An 18,529-nucleotide genomic window follows, 5' to 3' on the forward strand; every position below is an offset into this window, starting at 1 on the left:
TATATTCAACTGGAAGCCGTGCACCAGACACACTGGCCGCCCTTCAAGGTTCGTGCTTGGTTTGCTCGGCATCTTTGTGGCGATTTAATTGTTGGAGCCCGACCTGCTTGCCCCCTGTGACGGTGTTGCGGAGCGAGGCAAGTTGGGAGCAGAAGGACAGATGTCCAGATTGCAGGCTGGAAGTACGTTGTGTGGCTTTTTTTTGCAAAGGCGGGCTTATCATCTATTAGCGAGAGGCTCCTAAAGGTCCTTCGCACTACATTTTTTAAATGTGGGTGGGTGGTTGGAGGATCCCAAAGTTTGGAAAGACCTGTAATTGCAAGACTGCTTTTTAAGTAGTTTCTGGCTGATAATGTTGAACTATGCTGTAACTCCTTCCAGATTAGATGGTTTAAAATGTTCAAGGGGGCATTCCTGATGTTGTGCCAGCAGTTTAGGTAGGCCTCCAGTCTTGCTAGATGTTATTTTGTGAGCAAAAAATTCCAGACTGATCTGAGCCGCCGAGGTATAAGTTGATATGTAGAACAGGGCTCTATAGGCTCTGATGATAGTTCTGTCTAGGGTTTTAGAGTATTTTCCTCTCAAAGCTTCGCTTCCATATGAGATGATAGGCAAGATTTTGGCTAGAGCGACCTAAAGTAGAGGAGAGAGCCTGGGGCCTTTTAGCTTGAATTTTAGATGTTTCAGAGATGTTGCTAAGGTCAATTCTTTCCTTCTGATTGTTTCGTGCTGACTGACAAATTGGCTACCATTATCAATGTTGATACCTAGATATTTGTAGTTTAATACATTCTGAATTTCAACATTCCCCAAATGCCAGACAAAAAGGATCCTTTTAGGGTCCTTTTTATAGACATAGTTTTAGTTTTATCAAGGTTTACTTCCAGGCCATTTTCTTTGGCATACCACTATAGTGCGTTCAGAAGGTGCTGCATGCCTACTTGTGTGTGGCTTATTAGAACCGCGTCATCCGCATATATGATGCTGGACAAGGCCTTCCACCAATTCTTGGAGAGTGTGCATTGCATGAATTTAAGGTTTACAACAAATCTGCCATATAGAGATTTAACAGGTTGGAGTGAGCACACAACCCTGTTTAAGCCTGATAGTTGTGGGGATATGCCTAGAAAAGTGTGTGCCATCGCCCAGTTTTACCAACACCCAGGTTCCAGAGTGTAGGTATATCAGCATGTCTAGGAGAGCGTGTGGAATTTTCCAGCCTACTAGTTTCTTCCACAGCCTTGCTCAATCTATGTTGTCGAATGCTGCTGTGAAGTCTATGACTCAGAAATGCAATGCCTGTTTGGTTGCCCTGGTCATGTCCATAAGGAGTGATATAGTGGAGTTGTTAGTTGTTGTCCGGGTTACTTTACAGAACCCAGACTGATTGAATAGAACAACTTGCTGTTCCACGGCCCAATCTTTAAGCTTGGCTAGTAGAAAGCCGGCAAAATATTTCACCTCAATGTCAAACAAGGCAATGAGGCAGTAGTTTTTCAGAGATGTTTTGTCACCTGATTTGTGTATTGGAGAAATGATGGAGCACTTCCATGAAACTGGCCCATCCCTGATTTGGCAGAAGATCAGGTCTAGCGTACCTGCCCAAAAGCCTGGTCTTGTTTTAAGGGCTGCTGGAATTTCATTTGGTCCTGGTGCTCCCTCTTTCTTGCCCTTGGAAATCTGATGTTTAATTATAGCTAAACAAGTTGGCCTGTCTTCATCCTGGTATAGTGTGCTGGTGTCTGGAGGGTCTTTGTTCTGTTGCTTTCTAGTTAAGATAGGGCCAAACGTTGCACTCTACCGGATGTTCCTTGATTGTTGGTGGATGTGAGACTTCAAGTAGTGAGCCCAAGTCTCCTCAGAAATATGCAATGGCACTCCTCTGTGTAGCGGGTGCATTGCTTTGTTCACAAGTGTCCAAAAGCGCTTGCTGTTGTTGGTTTTGGGGCCGTGGAGCAGCTTGGCCTAGAATTCTTCATTTCTAGATCTCTTGATGCCCCATTTAATTTTTTAGGTCTCGCCTAGGCAGCGCATGCGCTGTCTCTCGGAGACTTCAAGTAATCTGTATGTTAGGTGAAACTCTGCCTATTGCCGGGTAATTTCTCCTGCCGCCTGCCATTTGCTTAAGTTGGTAAAGCTCATGTGTTGTCGGTGAGCACTATATTCTTTTAGGCGGCCACAATCAGTCATGTAAAGCGGCTGGTTTTCGATGCGTGTGTGTTGAACTGTGAGTTTGTTTACCAGTGCGAGCACGTGTCAGCGCATGCAGGTTATGATTATGATTCACTGCTGTTGCCCAGTAACTATGCAGCTTTATGGTCCTTACTCACAAGAGCATTTAAGAGTCTTGAGCCTTGGTGCTGGTTCCCCTGCTGTCCTAGGAACCTCCTCACGACTCGCAAGAGCGTTATCGAGTTTCAAGCCTTGGCGCTGTGTTTTCCCCTGCGCACCCGGGAGCGGTACAGGGTGGCGCAAAGGCAACAAGGCCACTTCACTGTGCAGCCGCAGTGGGTCTCCTTGTCTTCTTCCTCCGGCTTCACCATGGACTTGCCATGGACTCGCCCGCGACCCCCGTGGAAGCCGGTAGCAAGCAGCTACAGAAGAGCTTAACTCCAAGGCACGGCCGCCGGGCACTTTCTTTGTCCATCTTTATCTTGGTTACGAGATTGAGCAATACTTTTTGCAAGCAGCCATTATTTCATATCCTGGCCTCAAACTAGAATAGTTCAAAAGAATACTTACAAAATGTTTAGTGTACATAGGCTGCTGGCATGGCCAGAATAAAAAATGTTGTGCAATACGTGAGCTTTTGTGTAAGGATCTACATTATAGTGGAGAAGCACAGAGCTGAGAATGCGTCATGCATGCGCAGGCTATGAGTTCAAATTCATTCCCTGTCAGGAATTATATTCTGCTGCAGGCAATAAAATATGTTCTAAAGCATACCCACAAATATCTTTGTAAAGCTTCTTGTTGCCCAAAATATTGCAATTTCTTAGTTTAAACTATTTCCATGGACATCCTTCCTCCCCCTGCCCTACAGGCAGCAGTAAAATGTATTAAACCGAAAGTGTAAATCAAAAGTGCTTTCTAAACGCTGCCAACACAGAGAAGCAGAAAAGGCACGGACGTGATTACAAAGGGTGAATAAATGAAACCTTGGATGCTTTACCTGACATGGGCATAGTGACACAGCATGATGCCTCGGAAGGTAAATCTGGGTAAAGGTGTTCATCTTCATCTACCGGTAGGGTGCACAGCATTGTTTGATTCAGGGTAAATCACTTAATCACTCTGTACCTAAAAACGGACGCACCCGCCTGTAACACACTGTGTACTAATGTACAGCTCCCTGTTGTCTTAAGGTCGACTTTTTCTTTTAAAAGTACAAAAAAATAACCCCTCCCCCCTCCTCTTAGCACGCCCAGACCCTGCAGCAGCCATTTTTTGCTTCTTTTTTTAATCTTTAATAAAAAAACAAATTGTCGATATGAAAAGGTAAATCACCCAGTGTTAATAACCAATTGTTTCTGCTTCAGTATAGTGGAGAAGCACAGATTATTTTATATCCCGACCTCCCCTCTCATTTGTGTTTCTATCCCCATTCATGTTGTGTCAGGATCTCCCTCATAAGTGCACTGCTGTAGGTCGGTGTAAGGCCCTCGCTCGTATCCTCCACCTCTGTCCCCTCCTGCCACTCTCTGGTTTGCCTGTAACTGATGTGTTTAAAATTGCATCAGCATTGGTAAAGCCAATGGATCCAACCATCTTTAAATCTGAACAAAAGTAGAATCCAGCCATCTTTAAATCTGAACAAAGTAGGATCAAGCCATTTTTAAATCTGAATGTATAGAAAGTTTTATTTTCCATACTTCCAAGATGGCTGATGCATTGTGCTTACATATTGGCAACCACTCAAAAAGAAAGCATTTGCAATGCAACACATCTCGTGTTTGTTAGAGGTTTAGCTATTGGCATTGTAAATAATAATGCATTTTATTTATCTGTTTTAAAAACCAACGCATAAATAAAAGACATTGTCCTTTACAATGCCAATATTTCAAACTCTCGCTAATGCGAGACCTAGTTAGTTAGTTAGTTAGATAGTTAATCGTATTTTTAAAGTGCAGCGGTTACCCGTGGGTGTCGTGGTGCTAATCACTTATCCTGCAGGCAAGAGAAAGGAGGAGATGAGGTTTATTCAGCAAATTGCAAATGCTTGTTTCAGCTTAGATCTTTGTTGGCGTAGAGAAAGCTTGATGGTTGGTTCTCCGGGATTTTGTCTCAGTAGTCTGAGGACCTTGTTGATAGATTTGTTTTACTGTTGTTAACTGGCACCGACGTACAGTTGATGGTATCCATCCTGCTTCCCACACTTCATGGGGCAATATATGTATAATTTTTGAAGAGTATGCACTTGGTAACTTGACAATGAAAGTTTCCCAGTTGCTGGCAAGGTTGTTTTTTGTTCATTGTAATTAGGCAGCAGAGGCTTTGATGCAGAAGGAATTTCTAAGTGTAAGAATTTGTTCTTTTGAGGTTAATTGTATAGGTGTAGTTTGATCCCCCTGGTATGGGTTAAAATGATGGTACTGGCCTGCAGGAGTACCTCTTGAGGCCAATGGTCACTATTCCCCTTGCCACCGAGGAAGAACAAGACCACACTGTGGAAAAGGGAAAGGGAGACCAGTGTATAGTCTAATGTAGAACAGGCTGGCTCAGTATAGAATGAAGCTGCTGGTGGAGAGTCTTCTGGGAATCTGGCATTTAGTACCCGAAAATTGATGTGTTTTAGGTCTTCCAACAAGCACCTGGACATTTTACTTGCTCTGCCATGCAGGCTTCTCTTTTGATTGGGAATATTCCATGCATACGACGGCGCCAGAATCTCTTCTGCAGATGAGGATCCCAAAATATGAAGATTGAGATCTCCTGAGAGAATGAGATTTGGGCTCTCCTGTTCACTTGTGATTTTCAAGAGATGGTCCAGCAAATGTCTGGCGTCTTTGGTTTTCCATTTTGGGTTTATGTAGGCATTGAAAATTATCACCTCCTTGTTTTTCACTTTTGATGTGGAGGGAGGTCTTGATTGTCTTGACCAACGGTGAGGCAGAAGGGATTTCCTTTGCGGTGGATATACTTGTAACAGATACATAGCTTGCCAGCCCACCCGAGAGATGCACACATTTTGCTTTTCTGATTGTGGGTGTGTGAAGACATCTGAAGCCCTGTAGTTGATATGGTTTGGATATCCATGTTTCCTGTAGCAGCACTATATTTTGTAATCTTATGTATGATACAACCTCTGGGTCCGCTACCTTGCTTTTAAGATTGCTGATGTTCCATGAGCAAAGCTAAAATGTTGATTTGGTCTGCTTTTGCCTCTGATCCTGTTGTACAGTATGTCATTGCGTGCATCCATTAATAGTTCTATAAACCTGCTGATAGACTGAATGTGCTGGTAATTGATGTGATAATTATCTGGAGTAATTGGAGCAGTCTGTGTATCCCTGCTCCCTTGCCGGTGATTGACTCCATGCTCCCCCTAAGATTGAATGGGTAATACCTCTGCAGTTATTGTTTTTATTCTTCATGTTTCCAGGCTAGGGAAGGGGATAACTAACTTTACGATAAGGTGAAATACTTATCCCCCAAGGCTTGAACGTTTCACATTCGTTTAGGAACACCTGGTTGACGCGGAGAGAAGCCCTCCACATAGATTTGGTGATTTCTCTTCCTAAATGTGAGTGCGTCCTGATGAACTCTATTGCAAGCAGGTCAGTTGTTTTATGTCCTTTAGAGCTGAAATTGTTGCAAGTAATTGGAGAATATTGCCTCTGTTTAGGCTATCGCAGTTCCCTTTTGATGCAAACTCTGTTATCAGGAGTAGGGCACACAGCTCTGACTGCTGTCCAGACGGGGTCCCCATTGATGAACTGCCTCACCTTGGTGCCTGTTGGATATTTTATGGTTCTGTACCCTGTCGTCAAGGTGTGATTGGACAGATGCTGTATGGTGGTTATTAGCCTGTTGCGGTCTGATGCCTTCTAATCGCTAGTGGGGGCCTTCTGTAACTTCTTCTCCCTGCACTTGTCTCCTTATATTGTTTTGCAATTGTAGGGGGGCCAGTGATGGAGTTTCAATTGTCTGCCACCACTGTTCCCTGTTGCAGTCTGATGCATTCTAACCACAAGTGGGGGACTTCTGTAACTTCTTCTCCCTGCACTTGTCTCTTTATATTGTCTTGTACCTGTAGGGGGCCAGTACTGGAGTTTTGATTGTCTGCCATTACTGTTCCCTGTGATATGGTACCTGCAGAATTGGAGCTATGTTGTCTGTAGCTATGCTGGTAGTAGCTGGTGGCAGATGTCTATTAGGGTCTCTCTCAGAGGATTAGGCTTGTTCGATTGTGTCTCGTTTGTTGGAGTGTCTTTTGGTCTTGGTGGGATACCTGGGCTCCCCTGGGGTTGATTAAAAACAAACACATCTCTTGTATCTTCTATGAAACCTTCTGCTTTGCCCATTGATGTTGCCTGGGGGAGGAACCCTTTTTTGATCACTATTAGATGCTAATGTCTTCTGAGTGGTGAAACTTTCCTTATCTGCTGTTTGAGAGTGATTAGGCTAGGTTTAGTTTCATCCACATCTCCCTGTGTGTGGCAAAACAGGGGGTAAACTCCAGCCATGCTTGCGATTGGTCTTTTATGATGTCCTTTCCTCCTGAGTTGACACCTTTGTTTGGCATTTTGGGCTTGGACATTCTCAGTTTGCTGAAGTGAAGGAGCAGTAGAGGGAGATTCCCCAGATATCCTTCAGATTGCTTTGGTGTGGGCATTTTTGTTCCCAATTTCTGCCTGACCTGGCCTCATAGTTAGATTTCTATTTGCACTTACAACATTCTTGTTACCCACTGACTCCTTTTTCAAGTTGTTAAATAAGTTGGACAGCATCAATGGAAGACATGACAGTTAATCCAGAAATGGCCCGCAGCCACATGCTATATTTACTTCGTTTGGGCTTGCATTATTAGTGAGTTAAGGATTCCCAGTTATTCATCAATCCTACCTACATAGAAGGCCAGGGTATTAAGGAGGTCCAGCTGTAGGTTCATCGTCTTGTACTGGTATTGTAGCGTATCTACCGTCCATTGCATGGTGCTTAGCAGGAAGTCCCACATGTTGGTAGTTCCTGAAGTTGCTTCAACATGTTTGATGTTTTGGTGTGCCCTGCAGCTTAGGCCTAAGCCCTAAACCTAAGGTTGTATTGGTATTGGGTACTCTTTATGAGGACCCACAGGTGGCACCCAGGGAGTGAGATGCCCCCATATCGCCCCACTCCAATGAGTCAAAATATAAAGTATCTCCCTGGTTGGCCTGTTTGCCCTCTAGCAGTTCCAGTGGCTATGCCCTCTTGCAAGTATTAGAATGCTCTTGACCCAGCGGCTTCAACTGCTCCTTGGGCGAATTCCAGAGGATCTGGGACAAGCTTTTGGGCAGTGTGTTGGTTTTTTGGGCCAGTGGACCCTTCTCTGGTTCTGTGAATCCACTTTGCTTTGTGCCGGTGTGTAGGTGAACTCATTTTCAGTGTATGGTTCTGAGCAAGATTCCAAGCTGTGTGTAATGGGCTCTAGTTGGGGGGGACCACCTGTCCTGAAGTGGCTTCAGTTCTTGGTTGCTTCTCGCAGGCGATGCTACCTGCAGCTCGTTGTTTCTCACAGAAAGATGAGGTAGGGGACTAGGTGTGGATGTGGATGAGGTGGTCAGAAAACTCTCTTTTTCTAAACACTCTTCAATTTTGTCGGTTGCAGAATACTTGCCGGCCTCTTCTGCTTGCTCTTTCCCTGTCTGAATAGCGTTGTCGATGGCCGAGTGAGTGTATGCGTGGGCTTGATGGGATTATGCAAACCGGATACCCCACTGCTTGAGGAGTAAATGGTGGCACCTGGATCCTTAAGAAAGAAGAATTTCGAACACATTTTGGGTTGTGAGAAATGAGCAGAGAAGCTCTTGATCTGGGCTCCTCGCCGTCAACATCCACTTGGGTATTAACTTGTATTGCTTGATTGGGAGAGGCTTGCATAATCTCCACATTTCGAATCTGTTTGTTTACTTGAGCTTTCTAGCTGCATTTTACACCCCTTGGGTTGGAAGAGAGTTGCCCCCTTGTCTTTCCTGACCTCAATGTATTGACAAGAGTTGAAATAAGTCAAAGCCCTTCTCTCAACCCTGATTGAAGCACAGCTCACAATGAGCTTGGTAGTTATTGTGGGTTGTTGTAGGTTTGCCTATCGAGACCCTTTTTTTCCAGGGAGCCAGTGCAATGAGCTGGATTTCAGAATCCTTTAGACCTTAGTCACTGTGCCCCGCAAGCTGCACAAGCTGGGCAGCTTCTGCGGTGAAGGCCAACCACTTAGGGGCAGCCGACTACGGCTGCTATGCTCGTCCTCTGCTTATGCATGCAGCTTGACTTGGCTTCAAGTTATTGGCTAGGGCTGCAGAGATCGTAAATGTTGCAGTTGCTATTAATTTTGCTGAGTGGCAAATTGGAGGCGACTGGGAGGTGAAGTATGCAGCACCAACTGGTGGGAAAGGCTGTTGAGAGACAGGGTCCGACAGAGGATGTGCGGACGGACAAGTGCTGTTCACCATGTGAGGTGTCCACAAGCAGAGGTGGATGCCCTTGAACTATCTCACCCCAGCTAGGATTCCTCAGTGGCTGCGATTGTGATCTTTCCACCTCTGCCACCACCTTACCGCTATACCACTGCCTGCTCTTGCTGCCTCGCCACCACTCCACCTGCCTTGTTCTGACCGCTCGCTCCAGTCAGCTCAGCGATGCCAACCAACAGCTCCCACCGGGCCCAACAGGCTCTGTAGAGATTTATCGGCACAGACTTGTCGCTTCACTTATTCAGCGTCAGTTCCTCAGATGTCAGTCAATCATTGATTGGCTTCTTTGGACCGACCCGCTGAACATTATCCAATCGGACTGCAGCGTGCGAGCCCCACATGGGTGAGCAGAACACACCTACCAAAAACAACTCTAAGTTGAGGCTATTTTCCATCTGTATGTCCATTAATCATTGTATTTTCCCAGCAGAAGCACATTTTGAGTTATTTGCATTTTGTGAGGGCTGTGGAGGTGGTGTTGCATAGCACCCCCAGTTCCAATGTCAAAGTGGTGACATCTGAGCTGTGTTGCTCAGTCTTAGTCTCCATGTCGGAATTGTAGAGTCTATTGAACCAAAATATTTTCTCAGGCTATCCAGCTTGGTATGCAGGTAATTTCAAAGACCCTTAAGGTCCTCTTCCAAGTAATCTTCAAGCCTCTCTCCATAGCTCCCATTTAAAATTGGAATTTCCGTGCATCAACTAGGCCTTAATGAAGGCCATAGCCATCTTCTGTGCACTCACTGCTCCCATACTCTTGCCAGATAATATACCTGAGTTTGTATTCCCCTTGTTTTACTCACAAAGATCTTGTTAAGCCGCTCTGAGTTGTTTTCTTAAATGATATTTGGGTGAAAATGCAGCCTCTCGTGATGGAGGACCCGCTCCTTTTTTCAAGGCCTGAGGAGCAAATGCTCAACGTACCAAGGGAACAAGAATTGAATTCAATGCTCATCTTAACTCCCCTGTAGGCGTTGTTCCTATCATTAGCCCCTGAAGTAAATTCATCATATGCTAATCTTCTATTTTTATGTTCAGAGGTTGCTGGTGGCTGCAGAACATGGTGGAACTGCTGTTATAGGCCTTCCATTATACTCCTCAATTGTGGGCAAAAGTGGCAGCACTCCTTAACAATCTTGAACAGAGCAGAAGTGGCTTACTGGATAACCAATTGCTACCAGAGCCTATTCAATGGGGTGCCTGTAATTATCTGCCACATTGCCTGCACTTTATCTCGTATATCCTTTTACACATAGGGCACACTTTCGCGGTTTGCTCCAAGGCGCACCTTAAGATATGTGCATCGGGCGCAAATGGAAAATGCACCATATTATATTGAATGCTCTACCCCTACGGCAGGAGCGAAGCTATGCTGCCCTAGGGGCAGCGCATTCATGTGAACAATTGAGTGCAATTGAAGCAGCTGCTCCTTGCTTCACTGTGTAGGTGGCAACCCACCTGCAATTTCAAGAATGGAAAGATCTCCTTGCAGGCAGATGCAGTGAGTGACTGCACCTGCCTGGAAGGTGATGTCTGCAGGGGTCCATATGACCCCCTTTCCTCCCTCTAGAGAGCTGCCATCAGGGGTTTCACTAATAGTGTGCCACCTTTTAGTAGCAGAACAAGCAGGAATGGGGTCCAACTCATATCTGCACTTTGGAAGTCTGGAAGAAGCACCATTTTCCACACCAGCTTATTAAATCTTAGGGGCAGCAGTGGGAAGTGCGAAGACATCCCTCTGAGTCAGCACTCAGCCTTTCGGTGCCTGATTTGAACGATTGGAGGGTTAGTTGCCCATTAATCTCACTTCAGGTAGTACACTCCATCTGTCATTCTTTTTTTATTTAAAATGTAAGTTATTACCAAGAAAGGGAATGCAGTAGTTCTAAAACACTTTCATGACATGCTGAACTCACTCTGCCCCCCCCTTCACCAGCTCCTACAACTTCATGTCTGCACGTGGGCAGCTTGCACACCATTACACATTATAGACTGGGACTAGAAGATGTGGTGCTTAGATCACTATATCACGTGATATGAAACTCTGTCCCTGACACCTATCCTATAATATCCTTTTTGCTGAGTTTATGAACAGTCAGTTCCATGGCACAAAGCTCAGTAGGCGAGAAGTCAATAAAAAGACAGAATTATCTGTGGGTAGGAATCTTTAAGCAGGACAAGAATCATGTAATTACTGAGTCTCTTAGTTAATGCTCCACATTGAAGCTGCATTGAATTAAAAAAGCTACTGTATATTCTAAATTATCGCTCTGCAAATGTATCACAAGCCTTGTAGTGAAATTTATTTCAACCACACTTTATTTAATGTACTGTGTTTGTTTCTTTTCAAGTGTGAATGTTTGTTATAATCCAGTGTTAACTTTAGTTTCTTAAATCAGATATAGGAACCATAACTCTTCTGAAGGAGTTGGATTTTGATAATCCTGACAATCCTAAAGCCTACCCATTATTGATTGAGGCTACAGATAATGATGCCACCAATACAGCCTCCTACACTTTGACCATTGCTGCCTTAAATGTTGATGAACCGCCAATCTGTGATCCTAGTTTCTCTGCTGGTAAGCCTTTCTCAATTGTTTCATTCTAGAGTTCATTCATGCTAGAGTATTCATTAAATGTTTTCCATACATACTACTTCTAAATGTATATTTCCTTCTGGTTGGAATGTTTATGATTAGAAATGTGGAACATTGATGGAAATGGGGTTTCTGGTTGGCTAGAGTATGCACCCAAGCCAGGCAGTACTCACCACTCCAGTCAAGATAAGCGAGTTACACACCCAAGATAACCCCTGCTCACCCCCTGGGTAGATTGGCAGAGTATTGAGGCTTATACCAGAGGCAATGTGCAAAGTGTTTGCACAACACACACACACCAGCGACACACAAGCACACCACAAAAAAGACTGTACGCAAGGTTATATAAGAATATCTCATATATTGTATATAAAACACATAGTCCACAGTTACATGAACCATAAATCGCTTTGCCAACTAGGCAATAGTCATAACATCACATGTAGTGCACTGAAGTAAATGCTAATAAGGTGCACGGGTCATAAATCACCTGCCATAAGGCAATTGTCATAACAGCATAGGTAGTGCAATGAGGTAAATACTCATTGATTGTATATGTTAGTTCCTACCACTGGTACTTTTTATCATGTCTCCGGGTGTAAATTGACAAATATCAGTGCAAGAAACAAAATACAGTAGCTTGATGCACAACCCATATATAGGCAGAACATCACCATTTCCATATTCCCACTTACAACCCCCTGATCATGTTATGGGGCCCATCATGCCTGTGTGCCTAATTGGTGTTCGGCTGTAAGTTTCCACAAATCGCCAGTGACAGGAACATCTGCATACTTACCCCAGTATTTACGGTAATTGCCTTTGTGCTGAAACCACACTCCTCATTTCAGCTATGGCCCTCGGGTCCGGGGAGGCAATTATGACCCTTCAGCACCTCCTTCCGGTATGCCACAAGGGTAAGGGGAGGATGTGCACACTGTGGGGGGGGGGGGGCGGCAAGAGACCTTTCTCGGTCCCCGACATACAAAAACATAGAGAGGTGCAACTGCGCTGCGCAGACCGCACGGTGCAGCTGATGCCGGCCAAGGGGATTTGAAAATCCTACAAAAATGACCCTGAGGGTCTGCAATGGGACCGTGGCCTGCAGACATGGGCTTAGCCACTGCCACACATGCAGTAGGAACCCAGCCACTCCACTCCAGTCGAGGGGGCCAGCAATGCCCCCAATAGGCCCAAACTCACGGGACAGTTCTTGGTCCCACCCTAATCTCCTCGATGAGCCCCACCACTGACAGACACCCTTCTCTTGTTTCTGAGGCTGAAAGCAGTGGGTTGGAGCCTGTGAGGCTCCAGCTACCTCCAGCGGGTGGACCCTGCCTCCCTTTGTGCCATTGTTGCAAGACAAGGCAGGGAATGTTCCTGCCTGGGACTTCCTTCTTCCCTGTCGGGTAGTCTCTGTTGTGGCTCTCTGGTTGACATGGCAAGTTGATGAGGGCCACACCCAGGCTTCTATTCTCGGCACAACCTTCCTGGCTGATGCCAGGCACCCCCGCTCCTAAAGCCTGTTCTCCACTGCATGGGGCCACTTCAGCAGAGCCTGAGCTGTTGTTAAACACAGTACAGCGCTGCATGGACGGTAAGGTAACCAACCCTGAAATTCTTAAAAACAGCTCTTTCAACATGCGCTGATCTAGGAACAGAGCCAAAAGCCCTCCTCCCATTGTGGAAAAAAGCACTTCACACACACTTACTTCGTGTGAAACAAAAAGATATAAGTACTGTCCAGTCCTTTCTCTGCTTCAGGCAGGATCCACCACTGCAGGCTGTCCTACCCCACACAAGTCTGGGGCAGCACTCCTCACATAATTTCCCCAGCTCTTCTCCCAGGCAGGTTTACTTTTTTTAGATATGGCATGGCACTTTCCGTGATGTCTTGAGGCAAACTCACGCAAGCCCTTGGAGATTCTTCACAGGTAAGATACCACAGCAAGGCAAAAAGAGGCAGTCCTTTTCCTCCACCACAGACAGAAGCAGCAACTGCAGACCAACTCACTCAGAAAAGGCAGTGCTTCCCACACAGTCCTTCTTCTCTTCTTCTTGGCAGGGTCCTCTTGTTTCTTGAAGTAATATAAACTGCAGGGATTGTATGTCTCATACTTATACCCATTTTGTCATAGTTCTCTTTGTGGCAAGGGTATCTGAACCCAGTCCAAACCAGTCCTGTCTTCCCTGGTGCAGCATGACCACAGGGGGCAGAGACAGCATTGTGTAAAGGAGACACAGTAAGCAAAACTCCTCCCACCACTCTAAATGCAGACCCGGTCTATTCATCCTACTGATTAGTCACCCAGGCAAGGTATGGCACACCTCATCCCCCCACAGTGACTGTCTAGAGTGATTGCACATCCCCAGATGCTGTCACTCCAAAACCAGATGCTGAATATACAAACAATCAGAGGCACACAGAATGGTAAAGTAAGAAAATATCCACTTTTCGAAAAGTTACATTTTCAAACACACACTTTAAAAACCACCTTAACTAAAAAATGCATTAATACATTTTGGGTTCAGAGAGAGTAAACTCCATTTTTCTATCTTGTCCCAATTGAATGTTACACATGTAAAAAGGTTACAGTGCAGCCCCTATAATAGCCTACAGGACAGACTACCTTTCAATAGTGAAAAAAGACGTTCACATTATTTCACTATAAGGACATGTAACACACACCAGCACAAGTCTTACCTTTCACATACACTGCACCATACCCTTAGGGATACCTTTGGCGTACCATGTAAGGAAAGGGAAGGTTAGGGCCTTGCAAGTGGGTGCATTTGCCAGGTCAACATGGCCTTTTGAAACTGTACGCTGACACTACAGTGGCAGGTTTGAGATACATTTAGAGGACTACTCATGTGGGTGGCACAACCATTGCTGCAAGCCCACTAGTAGCATTCATTTTAAAACCCCTGGCACGCACTGTGCACTTCACTAGGGACTTACCAGTAAATCAAATATGCCAATCATGGATAACCAATCATAATCACAATTTACACAGAGAGCATATGCACTTTAGCACTGATCAGCAGTGGTAATATGCCCAGCATTCTATAGCCAACAAAAAAAAGGTCAGAAAAATAGGAGGCAAAAGGCAAAACGTTTGGGGATAAACCTGCAAAAATGGCCAGGTCTAACAGGCTTTCTGCTGTTTTTCATTTTCAGATTGAACTGCAAATACTATTCGTTTTTCAGTATTCTTTTACAGTGTCAAGGTGTCAATATATTCTGTGTGCGCTAAAGGCATTTTGGAAACAAGATTACTAAACTCTTTAATCTATCTTACTTAGACTGGAAACATTTTAAATGGGGTAATATTTAAAAATTGCTGTACACATTTGTACGTTTGTTGTACTCAATTGTACAGTAATCTGCCAAGGTAGTTGAAATGGAACTCTGTGTACAAGTTGGGATATAACTGGTAGTTCAATAAGATCAATTAAAATACCTCCTGTGTGGAACAAATTTGTGGTTTATTTCTATCACCAGCCCAGATAACATCTCTAAGGCCTGGACCTCCAAACATCATACTGTACCGCAAGCTTCCTCCTCTCACCCTCTCCCACACAGCCTCAATGGGCCACAAGGTCTCTTTTTAATCTGGCTCTCAGTTCACTCTCCATCACTCTCAACCTGTTTCTATTACTCATCTCTTCTTCTAAAAGCACAATTATCTCTCCATCTTTCTCCATAACCCTCCCTAAATCCCTTCAGGCTCCATACATCCCCTCTCTCTCTCTACATGTCCCACTGTTCTCCTAAAAAGTCTATTAACTTATCTCACTTTTTATTTGCACTCTTTCTAAATATCATCAGTTATATTTTTTCTATTTCCCTTACCAATATGCACCCCCTAATTATATGTCCCGACTGTCTCTCTGACCTCCTTGCTTATACCCCTTTAGTTCTATTTCCCTATATCTCCATTCCCCTAAGCATCAATATCTTTCTACATTCTATCTTTTTGTGACCTTAAATAGTGTTACTATTGCTCCCTCTTTAAACCTCTTCTCTCTCTATAATACTAAAAATCAGACCACACATGTGAAATAGCAAATTATATTTCATTCATACATTATATTGCAGTACCCCTAGTGTAATTCAGTATACCTTATCTATTACTACATTCTACCATTCTATACTTACTTTTCCTCTACCCTTAACCTTTTGGCCTCTTTCTCTCTGTGACTCTATAGATCCATACCCTGTAAATCCATGTATTTCTTTATCTATAGTATCTTTTTAAATCCCTAAATTATCTTTAATATCTCTACCCCTTTATACCATTTATATCTCAATTTCACTTTCATATTATCCCACTTAAACAAATTACATTATACTTCTCATTCTTACAACTAAACCACCACTAAATACCACTCCATGCCACTTCCTTTGCATTACTAAACACATTCTCTATATCCTCTATACAAGTTTGTATATCCTTTATCTATAAATACCCTCTAGTTCACTACCCCAGCTGTCCCTCTGCCCTCCACGCTCCTATCCCCATTCTTTCTATAGCCCTGTATTTCCTTCCCCCATACTAACACTCAACCTCTCAGTTATCTATCAATATATCTCCACCTATCTCTATCCCAAATCTCTCTCTATCTTTCTATTTCTCACTCACTCTCTATCTATACATGTTTCTCTCTATTCACTGTACCTCTCTTTACCTGCACCATTTTTGCCTGTCTCTATGCACCGTTTTTGCTTTATTTTAGTGTAGAGTTTTGCATAGTGCAAACTCAACCAAAGGTATCAACGCACTTAACATAATTGGTAGAAAAACAGTTACCCGAGCTACAAAAGGGGGAAATACAAATACATGAAGTAAGCACAAATTTATAGCGACCATACACCAAGAAGTATACTATGAACAGTCATAGCTGTAGGAATTACATATGGAGTAGATACAGCCACATGAAGTAATCACAGATACAGTGTATACAATGGACAGCAGGAAATATGGGTGATACAGCTCTGAGATACCTACAGTAGGGCGTGCCAACTTAGATATCCATGTGTGCATAATCTAGTGGTGTTGCTGAAAAATGAGCAAGAAACCATACAGACATAGAATAGCATGTGGCCATATAGTAAGAGTATAAACCAGTGACTGGACAGAGGCACATATAGGCCTAACATAACAGTGCTGCCCATCAGTGCAGATATAACGGCAAAAGTAGCTGCTATGTGAGAGAGGATAAGGGAGAAAGGGACGAGGGAATGGTCAGACCGGTCTACTGGAATAGGATCAGCTGCTGTGAGCAGGTTGTCTTTGGAAATAATAAGGTCAGGTGTGGAACCTATGGAGTGTGTTTGTTTAGAGTTGTGTGGTGTGGCAACATTGCCGGAGAGAAATATGGCAAGCTGGTTGGCAGCTGAGTCTTCCGACACACCCCAGTGAAGGTTAAAGTCTCCTCGAAGATTCAGTTGACCACTTTGTGAAGATCAGTCACTTGCAAAGTCAATGAATTCCTCAGTACAGGCATAGTTGCCAATAGGTGGGTGATAGGATTAATCCTGATGGGGGAGATGTGCTGGACTTTGAGTTCTAGAGTCAGGCATTTGAATGTTCTCTGTTTATCTATTTATCTGAGAGTTTTATATAGCTCCAGCTAGACCTGAATGTATCAGAGCACTATACAATAGTAAATGTTCAGATGGAGGATAACAAGTCTATACAGAGCATTGGAGTCAGACATATTACAGCAGTAAATGTTCAAAACATAGATAACAAGTAAATATGTTTTATATGTATATTATTCTATGCTCATGTTATGTTGTTTCTTTTGTTATTGTATCTTGCTCTTTAAGGCTCGTGTACTAGAGCATTAGAATGTATCATGCAGGTGTGTTCCAGGTTAACAGGCAGTTGCTGACTGACTGTGAAGCCTTCCAGATGTGTTCCTGGCACTACCTGTTCTTCATATCTTCATCTCAATAAAGATACTTAAGTAATCCAACTGCGTGGTTACTTAACAAGTGGCGACGAGGGAAACCGGATTTAATTGGAAGCAAAGGATTTTAAAAGGAAAACGAAACGGAGTTTTTTCGGAGGAAACGAAGAATAAAAAAAAAAAAAGAAAATGGAGTTTTCCCTTCATGAATATCATCGTATCCTTTACTAATCTTTGCGCGCACTATGTAGGACACTTGCAAGGTAGGAAAAAACTATTTGATATACTTTTCGGGTCGATTGAACTGACCTGCATCATTTAAATTTGTCATAGCGCGAGTGTTGACAGCGTGAAGTAAACAGTTCCTGCGCGAGCGTTGGCAGCCCTCGCATCACGAACATTGGGAGATCAACTTGCGTGGTGATGTCATGGCGCAAGGTCACGTAGCGTGACCTTTGCGTGGCGGCCATTTTAGGTGGAGGAATCTGTATTTTACATCGGAAGGGAAATATACACGGACACGATCTTTTCAGAGCTGGATTAGAGTGTGGAAACTTCATACTTGGAGGAAAATTTACCGAATATAATATACAAGTATATGGGAAGAACAGGTGAGGAAGTCGGGACACTTTATTAAAAAAAAAACATTAATTGTAATATTAATAATTTTTTCTTTGTGACTAAAAAAAAAAAGAGATAAAGAAAAAGAAATATTAAGGGAAGCAGCCTAGAGACTTGGTTTTATTGGAAACTTATTCTATGGACGGAGGTGATCAGACTGGGACGGAAACTGAAGAGAGAATGGCTCAACACAGTTTTACCATTAGTCCTCCACAACCTTTCTGGTCCACGGGATCACAACCAGAAATCAAGTGGGTGGAATGGAAGGAATATTTCACTAATTGCATTTGTGCTATTGATGAAGCAGGGAAAATGAAGGCTGAACAAAAGAAGAGAATATTATTGCATTCACTTGGTCCTAAGGGTTTAAAGACTTATTCACGTATGCAAAAAGTTGTGAATGCAGATTTAAGTGATTTTGAAAATGCCTTGAGTGATATGGACAGGTATTTTGCACCTAAGGTGTGCATCGGTGTTATAAGACATCAATTCTTCCAAAGGAAGCAAAAGAAGGAGGAATTAGTAGATGAGTGGCTAGATGATTTAAAAAAATTAGCAATTGACTGCAAATTTGGTAATCTTTATGATGATCTTATCAGGGACCAACTGGTCATGCACAATGACAATTCACCTATACAAGACCGATTATGGGTGAATGGAGACGCACCGTTAGATGACATACTTGCCATTATGAGAAAATCTGAAATGTCGGGTAGATGTGCA

At 43.6% G+C, this 18,529-nt stretch overlaps 1 protein-coding gene across 1 annotated transcript in view; it reads left to right on the top strand.

Moving 5' to 3' along the window:
* The window catches only part of LOC147751480 (cadherin-related family member 3-like), an 853,888-nt gene that overhangs the window by 263,885 nt on the left and 571,474 nt on the right, over positions 1-18,529 (top strand). The window contains exon 8 of the mRNA XM_086933301.1: positions 11,069-11,248. Within this exon, the coding sequence (XP_086789427.1) occupies positions 11,069-11,248 (180 nt within the window). The remainder of the gene's footprint in view (positions 1-11,068; positions 11,249-18,529) is intronic.

Source organism: Lissotriton vulgaris, chromosome 1_1 (genome assembly GCF_964263255.1).
Source record: "Lissotriton vulgaris chromosome 1_1, aLisVul1.2, whole genome shotgun sequence".
NCBI classification, from domain to species: domain Eukaryota; kingdom Metazoa; phylum Chordata; class Amphibia; order Caudata; family Salamandridae; genus Lissotriton; species Lissotriton vulgaris.